At 36.3% G+C, this 15,430-nt stretch overlaps 1 protein-coding gene across 25 annotated transcripts in view; it reads right to left on the bottom strand.

Annotated features, from left to right (window-relative positions):
• The window catches only part of ank2b (ankyrin 2b, neuronal), a 293,858-nt gene that overhangs the window by 75,529 nt on the left and 202,899 nt on the right, over positions 1 to 15,430 (bottom strand). For all 25 annotated transcript variants that reach the window (XM_030161857.1, XM_030161856.1, XM_030161863.1 and 22 more), the window contains exons 3-6: positions 8,404 to 8,502; positions 4,964 to 5,062; positions 4,715 to 4,813; positions 3,509 to 3,694 (exon numbers count right to left, since the gene is read on the bottom strand). In XM_030161857.1, the coding sequence (XP_030017717.1) occupies positions 3,509 to 3,694; positions 4,715 to 4,813; positions 4,964 to 5,062; positions 8,404 to 8,502 (483 nt within the window). The remainder of the gene's footprint in view (positions 1 to 3,508; positions 3,695 to 4,714; positions 4,814 to 4,963; positions 5,063 to 8,403; positions 8,503 to 15,430) is intronic.

Genomic DNA, 15,430 nt, shown 5'->3' with positions numbered 1-15,430 from the left:
CAGATCTACCAAGGCACAAAACATTTAATAACAGGCAGAATATTGTTAAAATTCCACCCAGTTAGCTATAGACATTTCAGGTTGTTCATATCTGTTCAGGTTATTCACATTTTATTGTTAAACGGTAATTTGTTAATGTAAATATTTTCATAATTTAATGGGTTTTTTTTGCACTAAATTAAAGAGAAAAATTTGGAGTTGATATTATTTATAGGCATAATGTAATATTATTTTTCCACATTAAACCATGATTTGGAGTCATTTATAGGTTATTATTGAATTATTACCCTGCCAGGCAAGGGGAATTGTTTCAGTTTGTTTTGTTTTTTAACACTCTAGTAGCAAAACTATTGGTTGAATTCATACCAAATTGGGTTTACAGGTTGCTAGTGACCCAGGGAAAAGTAGGTCAAAGTTAAATTTTTTTTAATGAATTTTTAAAATCTTTTTTTTTCCCCATTTACTTATAAGAGGCGAAATTTCAAAGGCCTATAAAAACATCAGTTTTGCTTCAATTTACTTCAAACTTGGCACATATATAGAGGCAACTGATATGCTGACATCAGCACATGCTGACATAGACATGATGACATCAGCTGGATCGATGCCAAAATAAGCTACAATATGTGCGAGCGGTGGGGTTTGCTGTGCCTGGCACCACTTGTTTTACTTGAGATCACACAGGTATGTGGAAACTGAACTAAAACAAGTTCAACACCCTTGGTTGTTAATATCTTTTCATCCCGCTGGCTGGACATGCTTGACACCCCTGGTCTAAAACGTCCCACAGGTCTTCCACTGGGTTAAGATCTGATGGCGTTGAAGGTCATAGTAGATAATTTATGCCATTTTCATACTCATCAAATCATTCATTGAGGCCTCGTGCCCTATGAAGAGCCCCCTCCCATCAGATTTATCCTTTAATTTGTCATCTGTCTTTATGTTTTAGTGTTTGTACTGACATTTATTGCTGTTTTCCTCTGCATCACTGTGTCAAGTTATGGATATACTTTCACTCTAGCCACGACACTTAAACCCACTTCCCAGTATCAGCAGAGAAACACTCACAGCAAAAAGTTATTGTTTCAACATCAACAGGTAACAGTGTTTACCCCCACTGATACAGAGTTGAACTTAAACCCCTCCCATCCCTTGCAGATGGTCAAAACCAAAGGTAAATACAACTTCCGCCCCTCCCAACCCCCCAGTGGTTGCATGCAGCCTTTGGATACGACCACCATACAACCTGCAGACAGTGGGACACTCCATGCAGTGGACAGTGCTACACTTAGACACCGGTGCAGCGGGGTAGGAGGGATGATGGGAGGGGGCAGTGTGTGAGAGGAGAAGCATTTAAAGGGAGAAAGGAAAAAAATAGGGAGAGACCCAGTTAGCAGGAGAACCAGGAGTGACGTGGCAGGTACAGAGACACTGAAGGAGAGAGACAGAGAGATGCACACACACACAAATGGAGACACAGACACACTCTCACAGGTTAGACAGCGTCATGGAAAGTACATCAGGACAAGACAAGTACAGAACATCATCATACATGTGCATTTTACTGGATCCTTGGACCCTATTTACACCTGACGTGATTAGCTTCTGGATAATGAAAACTACCACGTGACAGAAAACCATCCAAACTACTGCCACAACCCATAAGAGATCCAGTTACCATGACAACGCTTTGTCAACTCCACTGTTACAAATGAAGAAAACATACATGAAGTTAAGGTTAGCCATGTGGGATACAGTCCTGGATGGTTCTCATGGAGGAGAAGGTGTTCACTGTTTAAGGACCTGTACTACAAAGAATACCAAGGATATACAGGCGTGGAAAAATTTATTAGACCATCAAAACTCATCAGAAACAATAGTTATGCAATCAGTACTGACTCCTGTGTGTATCATGTGACTAAAACAGACAGAGAGAAAAAAAAAAGCATGGAATGCCTAAAAGCACTGTTTTTGACAGTACAATGCCATAGATACTGATGTAAGAACTTCAGTGATTTTGGTTATTATCAAGAAAACATGGAAAATGAATAGATATCAGCTCTGAAATTAAACTCTTATGAGCTATTTTTGTTGTTATCATATTTGTCCAAACAAGAAAAAGGCATTAAAATGAACAAGAAATTGAAGAAAACAAGGGGTGGTCTAATAATTTTTTCTGCGACTGTATATTCATTACCTGGTGAGACAAAACCCAGCAAATGCAACGTGCTAACAACTCATTTTCTAAGTCTAGCTGACACATATGGCTTATCTGCATATAATAGATGCTAAACACAACACTACTGCTTCAGCCAAAGCTGGGAAAGAACTGCATTAACTGTGCTAATTGTCTTACCAATAAACCTGCCTCATCATTAAGACACAAGTATATGCAACCCTGGCACTTAATGATCTTGGGAACAAATACAGAACAAAAGGTCAACAACTTCAGGGCTTTAATGCTCTGATTACTCTATTTTAGGATTGTCTAGCTTTGCATAGGAGAGCAAAACAGTTCAGACAATCACTATAAAGCATTTTGAGGTGTTTTTTTTTTTTTTGTGTGAAAATCCAGAGTGAAACCTGGCATGACTTCACAAAAATCTTCCTTCATTATACAGGCCCCTGATGTGCACTGGCCCAACCAACCTGTCAGCCCTCATCCCTAAAGCCATGGTTGTTCTTGTAAAACCAAAACAAAGTCATATCCTGTTTAGATTTTTTTTCTTCTGTACAAGCTACTCACAGTCTGCTGTTACTGCTTATTACCCACAACCAGTGAGGAAATCATACTGGTGTGATGCTATAAATTTCTATTGTAACAGATTACATCAGCTGATAGTTTACACACACAGTTTATATTGTCAACCACTCCGCAGCTAACAAAGCGACAACAGACTTACTGAGCTGTGACTGCTTCTATAGCTTTCATCAGCTCCTTCAGTGGTAAATGACTTAAAGTATATCATGATTTAGCTACTTAAAGCTGTTTCTAGTCCTCTGTAAAGGGGGCTTACACTTCTTTTAGTGACATGCATTGAACATCTTCAGATTCTTGATACCTGATCATGTAAAAATGAGCAGAAGGGTGATCGCTGTGGGTAGAAACCTTGTCATTTCATCACCTACAGCTCAGCCCACACTTTTAAGTCCATGCTGCGCTACAACATCATCTACCTTATAATGGTTTTTCACCACGTTCCACCTACGAGTCTGCTTTGCATAATTTGCATTACAAGGACAGACTAAACAGGTAGTTCATGATCAGAATACAATATCCAGACAGAGACACATTTAAGTAGCAGATGTAAATAAGGGTCTTTTAATCCAAATATTCTAGTGGCATTAGTGAATCCTGTTGGTCTGTTATAACATTAACGTCTTCAGAATAAATCAAAAATCAGAAAGTTTCAGTACATTCTTCATCATCCACAGCATGGACACATGAATGTGTAGCACGACATGCCAAGATCTTCCTCCATCGGCTCAAACAGCGCTGTGAACATACCTTCGATTGGACATCAGCGTTGTGGTCGTTCTGTAGCAGCAGGGCGGCCGACTTGGTGTCGTCCTTACGGGCAGCGATGTGCAAGGCCGGCAGCCGGACCTTTCCTTTTGTATCGTTCTCCAGTAAGATAGAAACCACCTGGTTGTGGCCCTGCTGCAAGGCGATGGCCAGAGGGGTGAAGCCATCCTGGACAGGAGGAGGATGACAGGTTAGCTGTGTCCACCCAAACATGTCTGCAAACATCGCAAATCTGGCACCATGTTACAGATTTGAATGAGAATAACTGTAGCTGATGTAAGATTCGATAAGAAATTACTTCATTAATCCCACTGTGGGGAAAATGCAATGTTCACAGCAGCAAAAACACCAAAAACAAAGTGCAGAAAGATAAGAAGAAACATTCAAGAATGAAAACAGGAAATATAACAGAGAATTTTCCATTTATATTACTTCTTCTGCACATATATCCATACTATTTACTATTATTTACATATATGCAATATAGTTGTACATGATATTGATATGATATGGGAGGATTTCTGAGAACTGTATAGTCTGATGGGGGTGAGAAAGAATCACCAGTGGTATTACTCCTTCTTGCACTGGGGGCCTGAAAAGTTGTTTTTTACATAATGATTTATTTTGTTATTTAAGAACACAATACAAATCCTAAAATGCTAAAAACCTGTAAGCTTTAGTTATATTGGTCACTGTTTTTCCTTCCTTATTGACAGAATTAAGTTAGATGTGTCTTCCCTTTACTATATGGCTAAGCACTTTATCACTGTTTCAGATATGTGCTTTACACATAAAGTTATCACTATATAATAAATGAATAAATGAACAAATGAATAAATAAAAACACAGCTGCAAACTTCATTACAGGTTGGTCCAAAACAAAAAAAGTTCTGATTTCGCTCCCAAAAATTTAATAAAGCATAAATTAAATTAATCTTCACATGTTATCAACCTAAAAAAAAATACAAACATTAATCAGATTCTATATAAACTTAACAAAGATCCAGTACTTGGGGTGGGTGGAGTGGGTGGGGGGGCAGTTGGATAAGAACTGCATAAAAGTTGTATGTTTCTTGTTCTTGTTTGAAAATTAAAAAAAAAAAAAGACCTTGATCAGAAAAACAAGGTCATGGCAACACCAGATTGTCACGATATTTCTTTCCAGATACTGTGCTCTTTTTCTCTCACCTCTGTAGCAGTGCTCTGGTTGCCTCCATTCTCCAACAGGTATCGGACCACATCCAGGTGATTCTCCTGGGCAGCCATGTACAGAGGAGTAAATCCATTCTAACGAACACAAACAAACAAAAACATAACTCAGAGTATGTCTTCAACAGTTTTTCAGAGAAACACAGACAAACACAAACTAAGTCTGTGGTGACTAATAACAGTAATAACAGGTACAGCTGTCAGTGAATGTGAGACGGTGCAGCTAACCTGAGACTGTGCGTTGATGTCAGCTCCACGTTTAACCAGGATCTTCACCACTTCAGCCTGACCCGCTAGAGATGATATGTGAAGTGCAGTGTTTCCTTTCTGTATTAAAAAAAAGGTAAGTAGAGGATGCATTTACTTAAACAATCTTATTACCAATAGTAAACAATCTAGCCAATTTTTATTTATTGTGCACATGTTAGTTAAATGTGGTGAACAAACACATCAGTTTGTAGTTAGTAAGGCGCTTCATGTCCTAAATAACCCCATATTATACTTTTACAGGCATAATTTTACTTAAAGGATGAAGTTACTCGTTGTTGTGTTCTCAATTATCGTCTGTTTTCCATTTTGTTTTATGTAAACTATTACAAAATAACAAAAGCTGATCTTCCCAGGCTTAAAGTGAATAACTGTGAGTAACTGATAAAGTGATATTTTTTAAATGTCAGACAAAATTATGCTCAACAGTGTAGCTGCATAAGTCAATGGTGATGTAAAATACTGGAGGTTCAAATCAGAAATATCCATAATGTGGTTTAACTGATATCTTTATACATGTCTTTAACCCTTTTGTTCAGACAATATGAGATTTATTGTATTAGCTTTCTGATGTTTTATACCAGGTTTCAGCCTTTTTTTTTTACCCTTATGAATCCATTTAGTTTTGTTTTTTGAGTGCGTTTTAAGGCTATGCACATATTTCCAGTATTTTCTTGTTCTATCTGATGAAAAGACAATGAGAAATAAATATGTATGTTTATTTCAACCCTGAAAAAACAACAAAACTAAAGATGGCCTATGAATTTTGCGCCATACTGTGCCTTTGTTTCTGTCTGTAATTTTCATTAAACAACGACCAATAATTTATGGTAGCTTTTCATTAATGTTGACTAACAGGTGCGACTATGTCTGTGTTTATATTAGGCATACATCCATCCAGGTTTGGTGGCATTAGATATCGGTCTGGAAAATAATATTTTCCAACGTAGTTTGAAGTCTATTTTATTTACATTGTCCTGTATCACAAATCATTAATTTCCTTCAAGGGGCCTAAGTTCAGAGTGAGTAAAACTCCCCAAAAGCATGAAACAGGGGGGGAAAGAAGATTCAGCAGAGGCCAGAGAGGACGGATGTTATTTTCCATTTGCTTTGACTTAAGCTGATCTCTTAAAAGCCTCCCACTCCATCAGTCCAGCTCTGATGTTAAGCACCAGCATGTCTTTACATTCTGGACTGACACCAACATGAGAGTCAACACTGTAAAGCTGCTCCGTAATGAGCTTGTACCTACTCTGATTGCAGTAGCTGGAATGATCAACATACCACCACGTGTAGTACCTCACTCTACATATCACTTTCCCTCAGTGCTCTACTTTTCCTCTTCTCTATTTTAATGATCTTTGCAAGGATGTTTTTCTCAATGAATGATGTGAGCCAATCATAAACTAGGTCGAGCTACTGTAAACTGTAAACAAAATACTTTCAATATTTCTTTCCAAACCCACTTTCAATATGATTTATACTGCTGTTTTGATCTGTTTTTTTTTTTATTACTACTTTGTTCTTTGTTGAGTTCACAATATTCAAAGATCACCAGGATAAAAACAACAGGTAAATCTCTAAGATGTGACTTTATGAACTGCAGTGACTGGTGATAATTTCAGCACTAACTGAACTGTACAGGGTGTCAGAGTAAAACTTAACAGTCGTGGACCTGTAGGTCATGTACATGTATGAATCCTGACCTAGTGACCAATACTATACATTACACAAAAAACAAACACAAAACAATACAATACAATTACAATATAATACAATACAAAACAAAAATTCAATCCAAAAAAAGTCAGTAATTAAATTTCAAACTTTGGTTATAGTGAGAAGATGCATTGGATAGTAATAAAATCATTGCTCACGTACTTTAAAGTGTTTTTTAGTAAGTAAGAAACATTCACCTCTAGAACAACAACATTTCTATGAAATCATTCTGTCAGTTAAACCACAAACATCAGCTCATCTATTTATGAGATGATTACGTGAATACACAAAAATAATTTTAACTCATAAAGACCCAATACTTTTGTGGCAGTTCCCAAATGAAATTTTCTCTCTATTTAACTTTTCTTAAGTAATTCATTACCATTTATTATAATATTATCCTTTGTATTTACATTTTTCAGTGAACATCAGGTATTTTCCTATATTTAATTCACTGATTATGAAGATGTTTAAAAAACTTATAGGTTATTATATCAAAAAAGAGAAAACTAAAGAAAGAGTGACTTTTTCTGTAGAGATACCAGTAACTGAACATAAAGACAAGTGTGTCCATCCACTGTCATTGATCCAACTCCATGGGTTTTACTGGTGAATCAATGTTGTAGAAGATGAAGGTATCTCCACGTTCACTATGGATCCTGTGAACGTCCAAATGGGTCATATCTGATGACCATGAAAAGATGGCAACGTGTATTTTATCTCAGTTATTGACATATGTTTATAGGTTTATTGGTTCAGAAGTTACTAAACATTTTAGATTAGGAGATTTTGATTGCCAGTGGCTGTTTGGGTCTTTGAAGGTTAAAAACTTAAGACAACTTTTTGCTATTGTGGAATGTCAGAGTATAGAAACAAAGAAGAAAAACTCTTGCTTTTTTCACAAAAGATTTTGGTCCAAAGTGGTGAAAATGTAGCAACACAAAATGACCTTTCTTTCCTCATTTAATATGTTTTATTTATTTTATTGTAATTTTTTATTTATTTATTTATTTGTCTGTTTTTTTTTCTGTCTTTGTGCCCAGTTTACTCAGTTCTTGTTGTAGTTATTCTAACCATTATAATTATCAGCAGGGTTGTTATTGTTTGTATTGTTGATATTTTCTTGTGAGGGTCTTCACCACCTTCTTCTTCCCTGCCCCCCCCCGCTTTAACTCCATGTCAGGTCCGCATTGAAATGTGGTTCAACAAAACTCATAATAAAGACAGTAGAATATCAAACGGAGCCTCATATACTTTAAGAAGTTTCCCTTGGCAAAGTACATTTGTTCAGCACCAAAACGCAGCCAGACTACAAGTTAAAGAAAAAAAAGAAAAAACAAAAAAAAACAAAAAAACAAAAAAACAAAAAACAAAATGGCCTTTCACTTTTTATTAAGTTGTTTGACAGTAAGTGTGTAAAGGCCAGCAATTACAGAGAAAGATTTTAACTGTGGTGCTTATTGAAAAAAAGCTTTAGGTCCAAAACATGGAAAAGAACCTCTAACAATATCAGATGGTGTCCATTTATGTTCTTTGCTAATGCTATGAAATAAAAGCCAATAAATGTCAAACGTCTCCTGAATGAACTATAAATTATTGTCTGATTGTTTACAAGGTTATTGAAGTGTCTTGTATCTTCGAATGTTCCTGTGTGTGATCTTAAAGCATGTGAGATCATCTACCTTTGTAGCCGAATCTACAGCAGCGCCTCTCTCCAGCAGCTCCTGGACCAGGTCCATGTGGCCCTCCTTGGCCGCCAGGTGCAGTGCATTAAGACCATTCTGGAAAAAAAATTAAAAAGCAGGGGGAAAGGTCAGACTCAGAGTCAACAACAACAAAGAAAAGGCAAAAACACTTCCAGACAGAGAGGGGCTACCTCCTCCTGGTCTAGAACTGATAAATCCTCCCTTTCTTTCCCTGGTTTCATCTTCTGTCCTTTACTTTCATGTAGAACAGGGACTGAAATATCAAAGCTTGCTATCAAAGTTGGGTTAGATGTTGTGCCATGTTTTGCTGCTATGGAGTAAATCCAGCCAGGGTATGAAGTTATAAATAGTCAATCAGTGTGTGCTGTGGTCACATGTGCTTATTTTCCTTTCTAAGCGTGCTGTGCTGACCACTGTCACTCTAATATTATGTCACCATATTTGAAACAGATGAGACAACACACAAATATGGGGGATTCATCTTATAATATCACAGCTAATTAATAAAAAGAAGTTTTTTTGTTTCATTTAAGAGTCCTTTGGGACCTCTATTCATATCAGTTGGACTTTTAAGTGTCCATTGCAATAGGGTGGGAAGAAAGTAAGAGCTGTCGACTGCTTAAAGGAGATATACAGTATGTAAGTCTCCTGTAAAGCTAGTGCAAGGTTATTTTAATTTACACCGACTCTAAAAGAAAGCAAATGAAGGAGACTCAATTTGTGTTATGGGTACAACACTGTAGAGATGTTCTAAGGCACAGGTGTCAAACATGCGGCCCGGGGGCCAAATCTGGCCCGAGGGATGAATTTGTGAAATGCAAAACTTACACTGAAGATATTAACAATCAATAGTGTTAAAATCATTTTAATTCAGGTTCCACATACAGACACATACAGTCCAATTAGATTTCAAGTGGGTCAGAACCAGTAAATATTATCATTATAACCTCTAAATAATGACAACCCCAAATTTTCTCTTTGCTTTTTTAGTGTAAAAAAGTAAAATTACATGAAAATGTTTACATTACCAAACTATACTTTTACAAAAAAAGTGATTAACCTGAACAAATATGAACAAATGGAAATGTCTTAAGAAAAGTAAATGCAATTTTGCCAATATTCTGCCTGTTACTAAATGTTTTGTGCGATTGTAATGCACATATGTAAATGATAAACTGATAGACGGTGGCAGAACATTGTTTAAATTGCACTTGTTTTTCTTAAGACAATTCAAGTTGTTCATGTTATTCAGATTTTTAAGGAAACTTTGTAGATGTAAACCTGACCATAATATAATTTTACTTTTTTCACTGTTATTATTTTACTGGTCCGGCCCACTTGAGATCATATTGGGGTGAATGTGGCCCCTGAACTAAAATGAGTTTGACACCCCTATTCTAACGTTACAGCAAACCTAACAATCATGTCATCAGAACATGACATCCTATTTTAACAGGACGTTTGTGTACAAATTTAGTTTAATAAACAAAGAGGTCTCAGGTCTCAGAAAACATGGCTTATATTGTAATGTGGGGAAAGTAGGACTCAGTGTATTTGGTAAATGACATATCTTGGTCATTTTCTCCTTAATCTCTAACAATTCTGAATCATTGACCTGTGGATCTTCATATTTGGCCACTTGTAACAACAAAAACAGTTGAAATCACTTGATCTACTGAATCAAATAAATAATGTGAGCCAGTGAGGCTCTTCATACAGCCAGCAGATATGGAGCAATATCAGTACATACTTAAAAGCTGTGTGATTTAGCTTCTAAATTCTCTACTTTCTTCACTAACTACTTGTAAACTTTTATGATGTAATGTGCATACATATTTTAGTACTTCCTCACTGACACCATCATCCTGTTGGTAGTTTTCATAGTATGTGTCATGGGTAGGGATGTAACGAGATGAAAATTTCATATCACGGTTATTGTGACCAAAATTATCACGGTTATCATTATTATCGCGGTATTGTTGAAATTGTGCTCAAAATGTTCAAAAAGTACTTATACACACACTGAAATAATTTAACCAAGTTGTATTTAAAAATAAATAAATAATTGCCACAATGTACCTTCTGTTGCAGAAACATTCAAATATTAACCCTTAGTGGTCTGAGCCTATTTTGTCCGTTTTTCAGTACTTTTGATTTTGCCTTTATATAATATATAAACAAATGTTTATTATACCCATGTTTGGTATCTTTTTTTTCAGCACAACTTCATCTATCTCATCTGCCTATTGTTTTTTCACTTTAACCTACTATATCAACACAAAAGGACAAAAAACACAAAAAAAATATAAAATCCGATTTGAAAATGTATATACTTTATTGCATAAATAACACAAAGATGCTTAACGAACCTTTTCAAAGACTTCAAAAGTGAATATTGGTTCCAAATATTAGGAATATAAAATCAAAGTGGTAATAAATTAAAACTATACTCAAATATTTGACATAAAAGCAGATCTTTACATAGGGTTTTTTCCCCTAAAAGTGTGGTAATCAAACACGGTTATCATGATAATTAGAATTTAAACGGTAACACTAACCGTCTGCAATTTTACCACGGTTTATCGTTATAGCGGTAATCGTTACATCCCTAGTCATGGGAGTAATTTTTAGTCTTAAATGATACTAATAAGGGGAGTCCCAGAGCGCTGAAACCACAGTTTTACTATCTAAACTAACTCTTGCTCCAGTCACAGTCGTTCTTTTCCTTAAGGCCTTAGAGTTGGAGGAATGAGGTTATTGTCAGGTTAGCGGTTCCCCTTGCTCCACTGTTCCAAGTGACCCAGTACCGATTCAATAACCTTTTCAGCACTGCAAGCATTAGACTGCACTTTAAAAAGAGTCGCTGAGTCGATAAGTAATTTCCTCAGTGACTGCCAAGCTAACTGTTATCACAGAGCCCCTTGAGGCTGTTTCTCCCCCTGGATTCCTAAGGCCCCCACTCAGGCACCCTGTGGGATCCCAAAAACTGTGAATGCTCGTTCTAAAATCATCTGACGCTGCCTGAGTTTGCTGGCAGGAAACATCTGTTCTGTACTCGACCAGAAAATGCATTTTAGCAAAGTCCTGCTGTTTTTGGTCAAGCTGACGTGTGCATGAATGAGCCAGGGTCCACTTTGGCTCAAATCATCCTGCACTATGGCAGTGTTTTTAAAGCTGCTGTTTAATTGGTGGATTGATTTCATAACGGTAACGCTCCACTGCAAAGCTAGTTCCTGTGGAGGAGTCATGTACCTTACTGTGTTTTGTGGCCTCGGAAGCAGTAAAAGGAAAACTGTATGGACTTATAGGCTATTCATGTAATATATGGCGTGATTTTGCAATACAAGTTTTCTATCCAATAATCACTGATTATACAGGAACTAAATATCCATTTGTGTATAGATGCAAAGAATATCATAAAGTGAGTCATATTTTCATTAATAACACCAATAGAATTGCAATTAATGTGCAATTTTGTAAATTACAATCATTGCCTAAACTTATCTGTATATTATGTGCTTTAACTACATTCGTTAATGAACATTATCTTTACATACTCTGTATTTAAAATATACTGTGAAACTTTATGTAGGGTTTTGCAGAATCATCATTATTATCTGGTAATGAGGTTGATTTTTTAAATTAAAGCACACTATTTTCATTTGGCTCATTGTGGATTATCAAGGCTCAGTTAGTGCTTGCATTAACATTCTGTGTAACGCAGGGCCAACAGTTGTTTTGTCAGAAATTAACATAATGCATGACTGCTGAGCAGAATCCAAGTCTTGGCAGCTTTTCAGGACATTTGTCAAAATTCTGAAACATCCATCATAATCATCTGTGAATTAATTAAAACACAAACACATAGTCTATGTTTGATGGCAGAACAGGTGTTTAGAATCCAGTTCATCAACCATAAACAGTGTACTGAGTTGTCTCATAAATCTGCTTTAATGTACTTGACTGTTGCTGAACCTTTAATAATCTCAGCATGTGGCCAACTGTATGAAGTCTAAATCACCCTGACTGACTGCTATTCAACCCAGGTTAAATATACAGTTACCTTCTCAGAGCATTAAAGGCTAAAAAAAGGGATGCCCTATTCTTACATCACAATGTAGCGACTAAGCTAGGTCAATGAAATATGCATTAAAGCCCATAAATGGAGAAAACCACGGAAAGACAGTTATGATTCATGCAGCATGACAAACACGAGAAATCAACAACCTCCTCAGCGTCAGCGAGATCTGAAAATGTTATGAGCAGTGGCTTCTCTTGCTATTTATGTTCTAAAACACAATTACTCCCTGTTCCATCACAACCGCTTAATTTGAACATGTCAAGTTGAACAACATCAAATGAAATGATAATATTCAAGGGCTCTTCTTCAACCAGAGCCAATAATAAAGATAATAAACAATATGAAACTCACATCTTTGCTCATGAGCATCTGTAAGTTCTGATTCTGGTCAACAAGGTAGTTACTGAAAGTCAATTATCCCTGTTATATGATACAACCACTGCATCACAGAAATGTTATTTTCATTTGCACTGCAACATGAGACTGAAAAAACCCACTTTATTTACACATCCCATGCATTGATTGAAGCCCTAGTTATCAGTCAGTAAGTAACTAGTGTCAGAGCAACATCAGCCAATGTTCTTTTAACATGAAAATGTATAGAATGACAATTCTGTGGAACAGGTGACACAAAAAAGCTTTTTTTTTAGGTTTGGGAGAACATCCTGCTTGGGGATAAAATAACTAAGTTAGGCCAGAGGACTTTTCTCATGATAGCTGCAATAATAAACCTCATTTGAGTTAGAGAACATACCTAATGATCCACCCTGACTTTTTATGACACTCATTAGAGGTACGAACACTAGATGTTGCTAAAAAAATAACATATGCAACTTTTTCATAATAGACTGTTTGCCAATCTACCCGACGGTAGAAGGAGAAAATTTGGGACTCACAAAATAAAAATACAAAAGCACACACTGACATGTATGGAACAGCAGGCAACATCACAACTGCCCCTTTTCTTTGGCTTCTGTTTTCAGAGGCATCGGTCTGTTTGAAGTTGCACCTGTCACTGTTCTACCATAAAACACCGCTGAGCTATTTATCGGCTGAGACGAGTGCCTGTGTCTTTTGTCCCTAAGGACACAGAGACAGAAGGAGGCCAAAGTATTCTTTACAGCTCCTCAGGTCACAGCCTTTGATCCTCCAAACTACATTTCATTATTTACTGCTCACAATTTACCCTTACTTTCACATTGTTTCTGTTTTACTTTCTTTAATATTGAACATAAATAGCTGTCACTAATAAATGCACCACTGCCACACCACGTGTCACCCTCAGGGGACATATTCATCTTGTACAGGCCCCCATATGGTCTTCGTTCACCTCCAGAAAGGCAGTCCCCCTTTATCTTCCAACATGCCCTGTCCACCCACTCACTCATCCATCATATCTGTTACCTCATTCTGTCTGCCCATATAACACACAATCACTTAGGAGACGATCCCTTATTATCTATTACATCTATTAAGGCAGCCAATTTTAATGGAATGCAAATGTGATGTGGTGAGAATCTAATTTGGCAGTGGAGTCAGAGTGGTGGAGAGTAAATACCAGCTCATCAGTGCAGTGTTATTGAGCTATTATTATTCAGCAGCAGAACACAGTAAAACACCCTTTAGTCACGAGATTTAGTGGGGAAACAGTAAAGCTTATTACCAATTAGCATGCTAGTGAATCAAGTTTTTTAGATAAAACTGGAAAAAAAAAAGAGTTTATTGACTCATTTCAATGTGATGTTCCCTTCATCACATGTGGAAAATGCCGCATAATGTTGAATAGCTGAACAATTAAGCCTTTAATCTGTTGGAAAACAAATCGTGGCTGACAGCGTACATTTCAGTGTATGGATTATTCATGTATAACATACAAAGCTGCATTAATTATTATAAAGCTGCAGAGACCCTTCACCTGCAGAAAACATGTTTAAAGATGTGATGGCTCCATTGGGTTTGCTCTTCTTTAACATCTGAAAAAAATATATATTTCACTAGCTGGTAGCTGGCTGCATGCTACACTAGAGGTAAGTGCAAGTTGATTTCTGCTGCTAATTATACTGCTATGAAGGCAAAGTCTATGTGATGCTCAAAGTAATAATCTAAGGCAAGATGTTGAAAAGTTCCTTAGTGGAAAATAAATTTGCTGATTTACTGAAGTGGTCAGGATTTAATACACTGTTGCCCATAAAGTTGGAATAACACATTTTTACCTCTTCTCATGAAATGATTGTGACAACATGATTTATTCTTGAGAGATAAAATGTAATTGGGACTCAGTATGTAATCACTGAAATGGGTTAAAGGTGACAATTGATGTGTAGAAATAAGGAAAAAAGAGGAATGTGTCTGAAATCAAAATTATTTCAACTTTATGGACAACAGTGAGGTTGATATTAATCAGGCAGTCAGAATGGATCTGATAGATTAACCAAGCAGAGGAAAAATTGTTGATTAAAACTATTATATAAGACAATAAACAAAACATGTGCCCTGTGTAACTATTAGCGGATAAGTTACTGTTTTCAATATAAAATTCCTGATATTAAAGATTAATAATGAAGAGGATATTAAACATAGGATCCCTACTGTTCAAATACAATCCCTGCTGTACATGTAGTTATGCTCCCACAGTAATTGAACTCCATGTGCATGTAAAACAACTAACTTTTTTACTAATTTAATTAACATGAAATATATAAATATTCATTAAACATTCATTATCTTAGATATTCTCCTCTTGTAAAGTAAATTAATCTCAAAACAAGATCACTATGATGAAGTATAAGATTCCAAGTCTTCATTTAAGCTTCTTCTGGAGCTTCAACCCACATCTTACAGTGGATTAAAGTTTGCTCAAGTGTCCTGAAGCAGGGTCATTTGTCATCATGTGACCTACATCCTGAACATCAATCATGTTGT

This window comes from Sphaeramia orbicularis, chromosome 18 (genome assembly GCF_902148855.1).
Source record: "Sphaeramia orbicularis chromosome 18, fSphaOr1.1, whole genome shotgun sequence".
In the NCBI taxonomy this organism is placed as follows: Eukaryota; Metazoa; Chordata; class Actinopteri; order Kurtiformes; family Apogonidae; genus Sphaeramia; species Sphaeramia orbicularis.
Note: the sequence above shows the minus strand (reverse complement) of the source record. Positions and strands in the feature narration are given on the sequence as shown.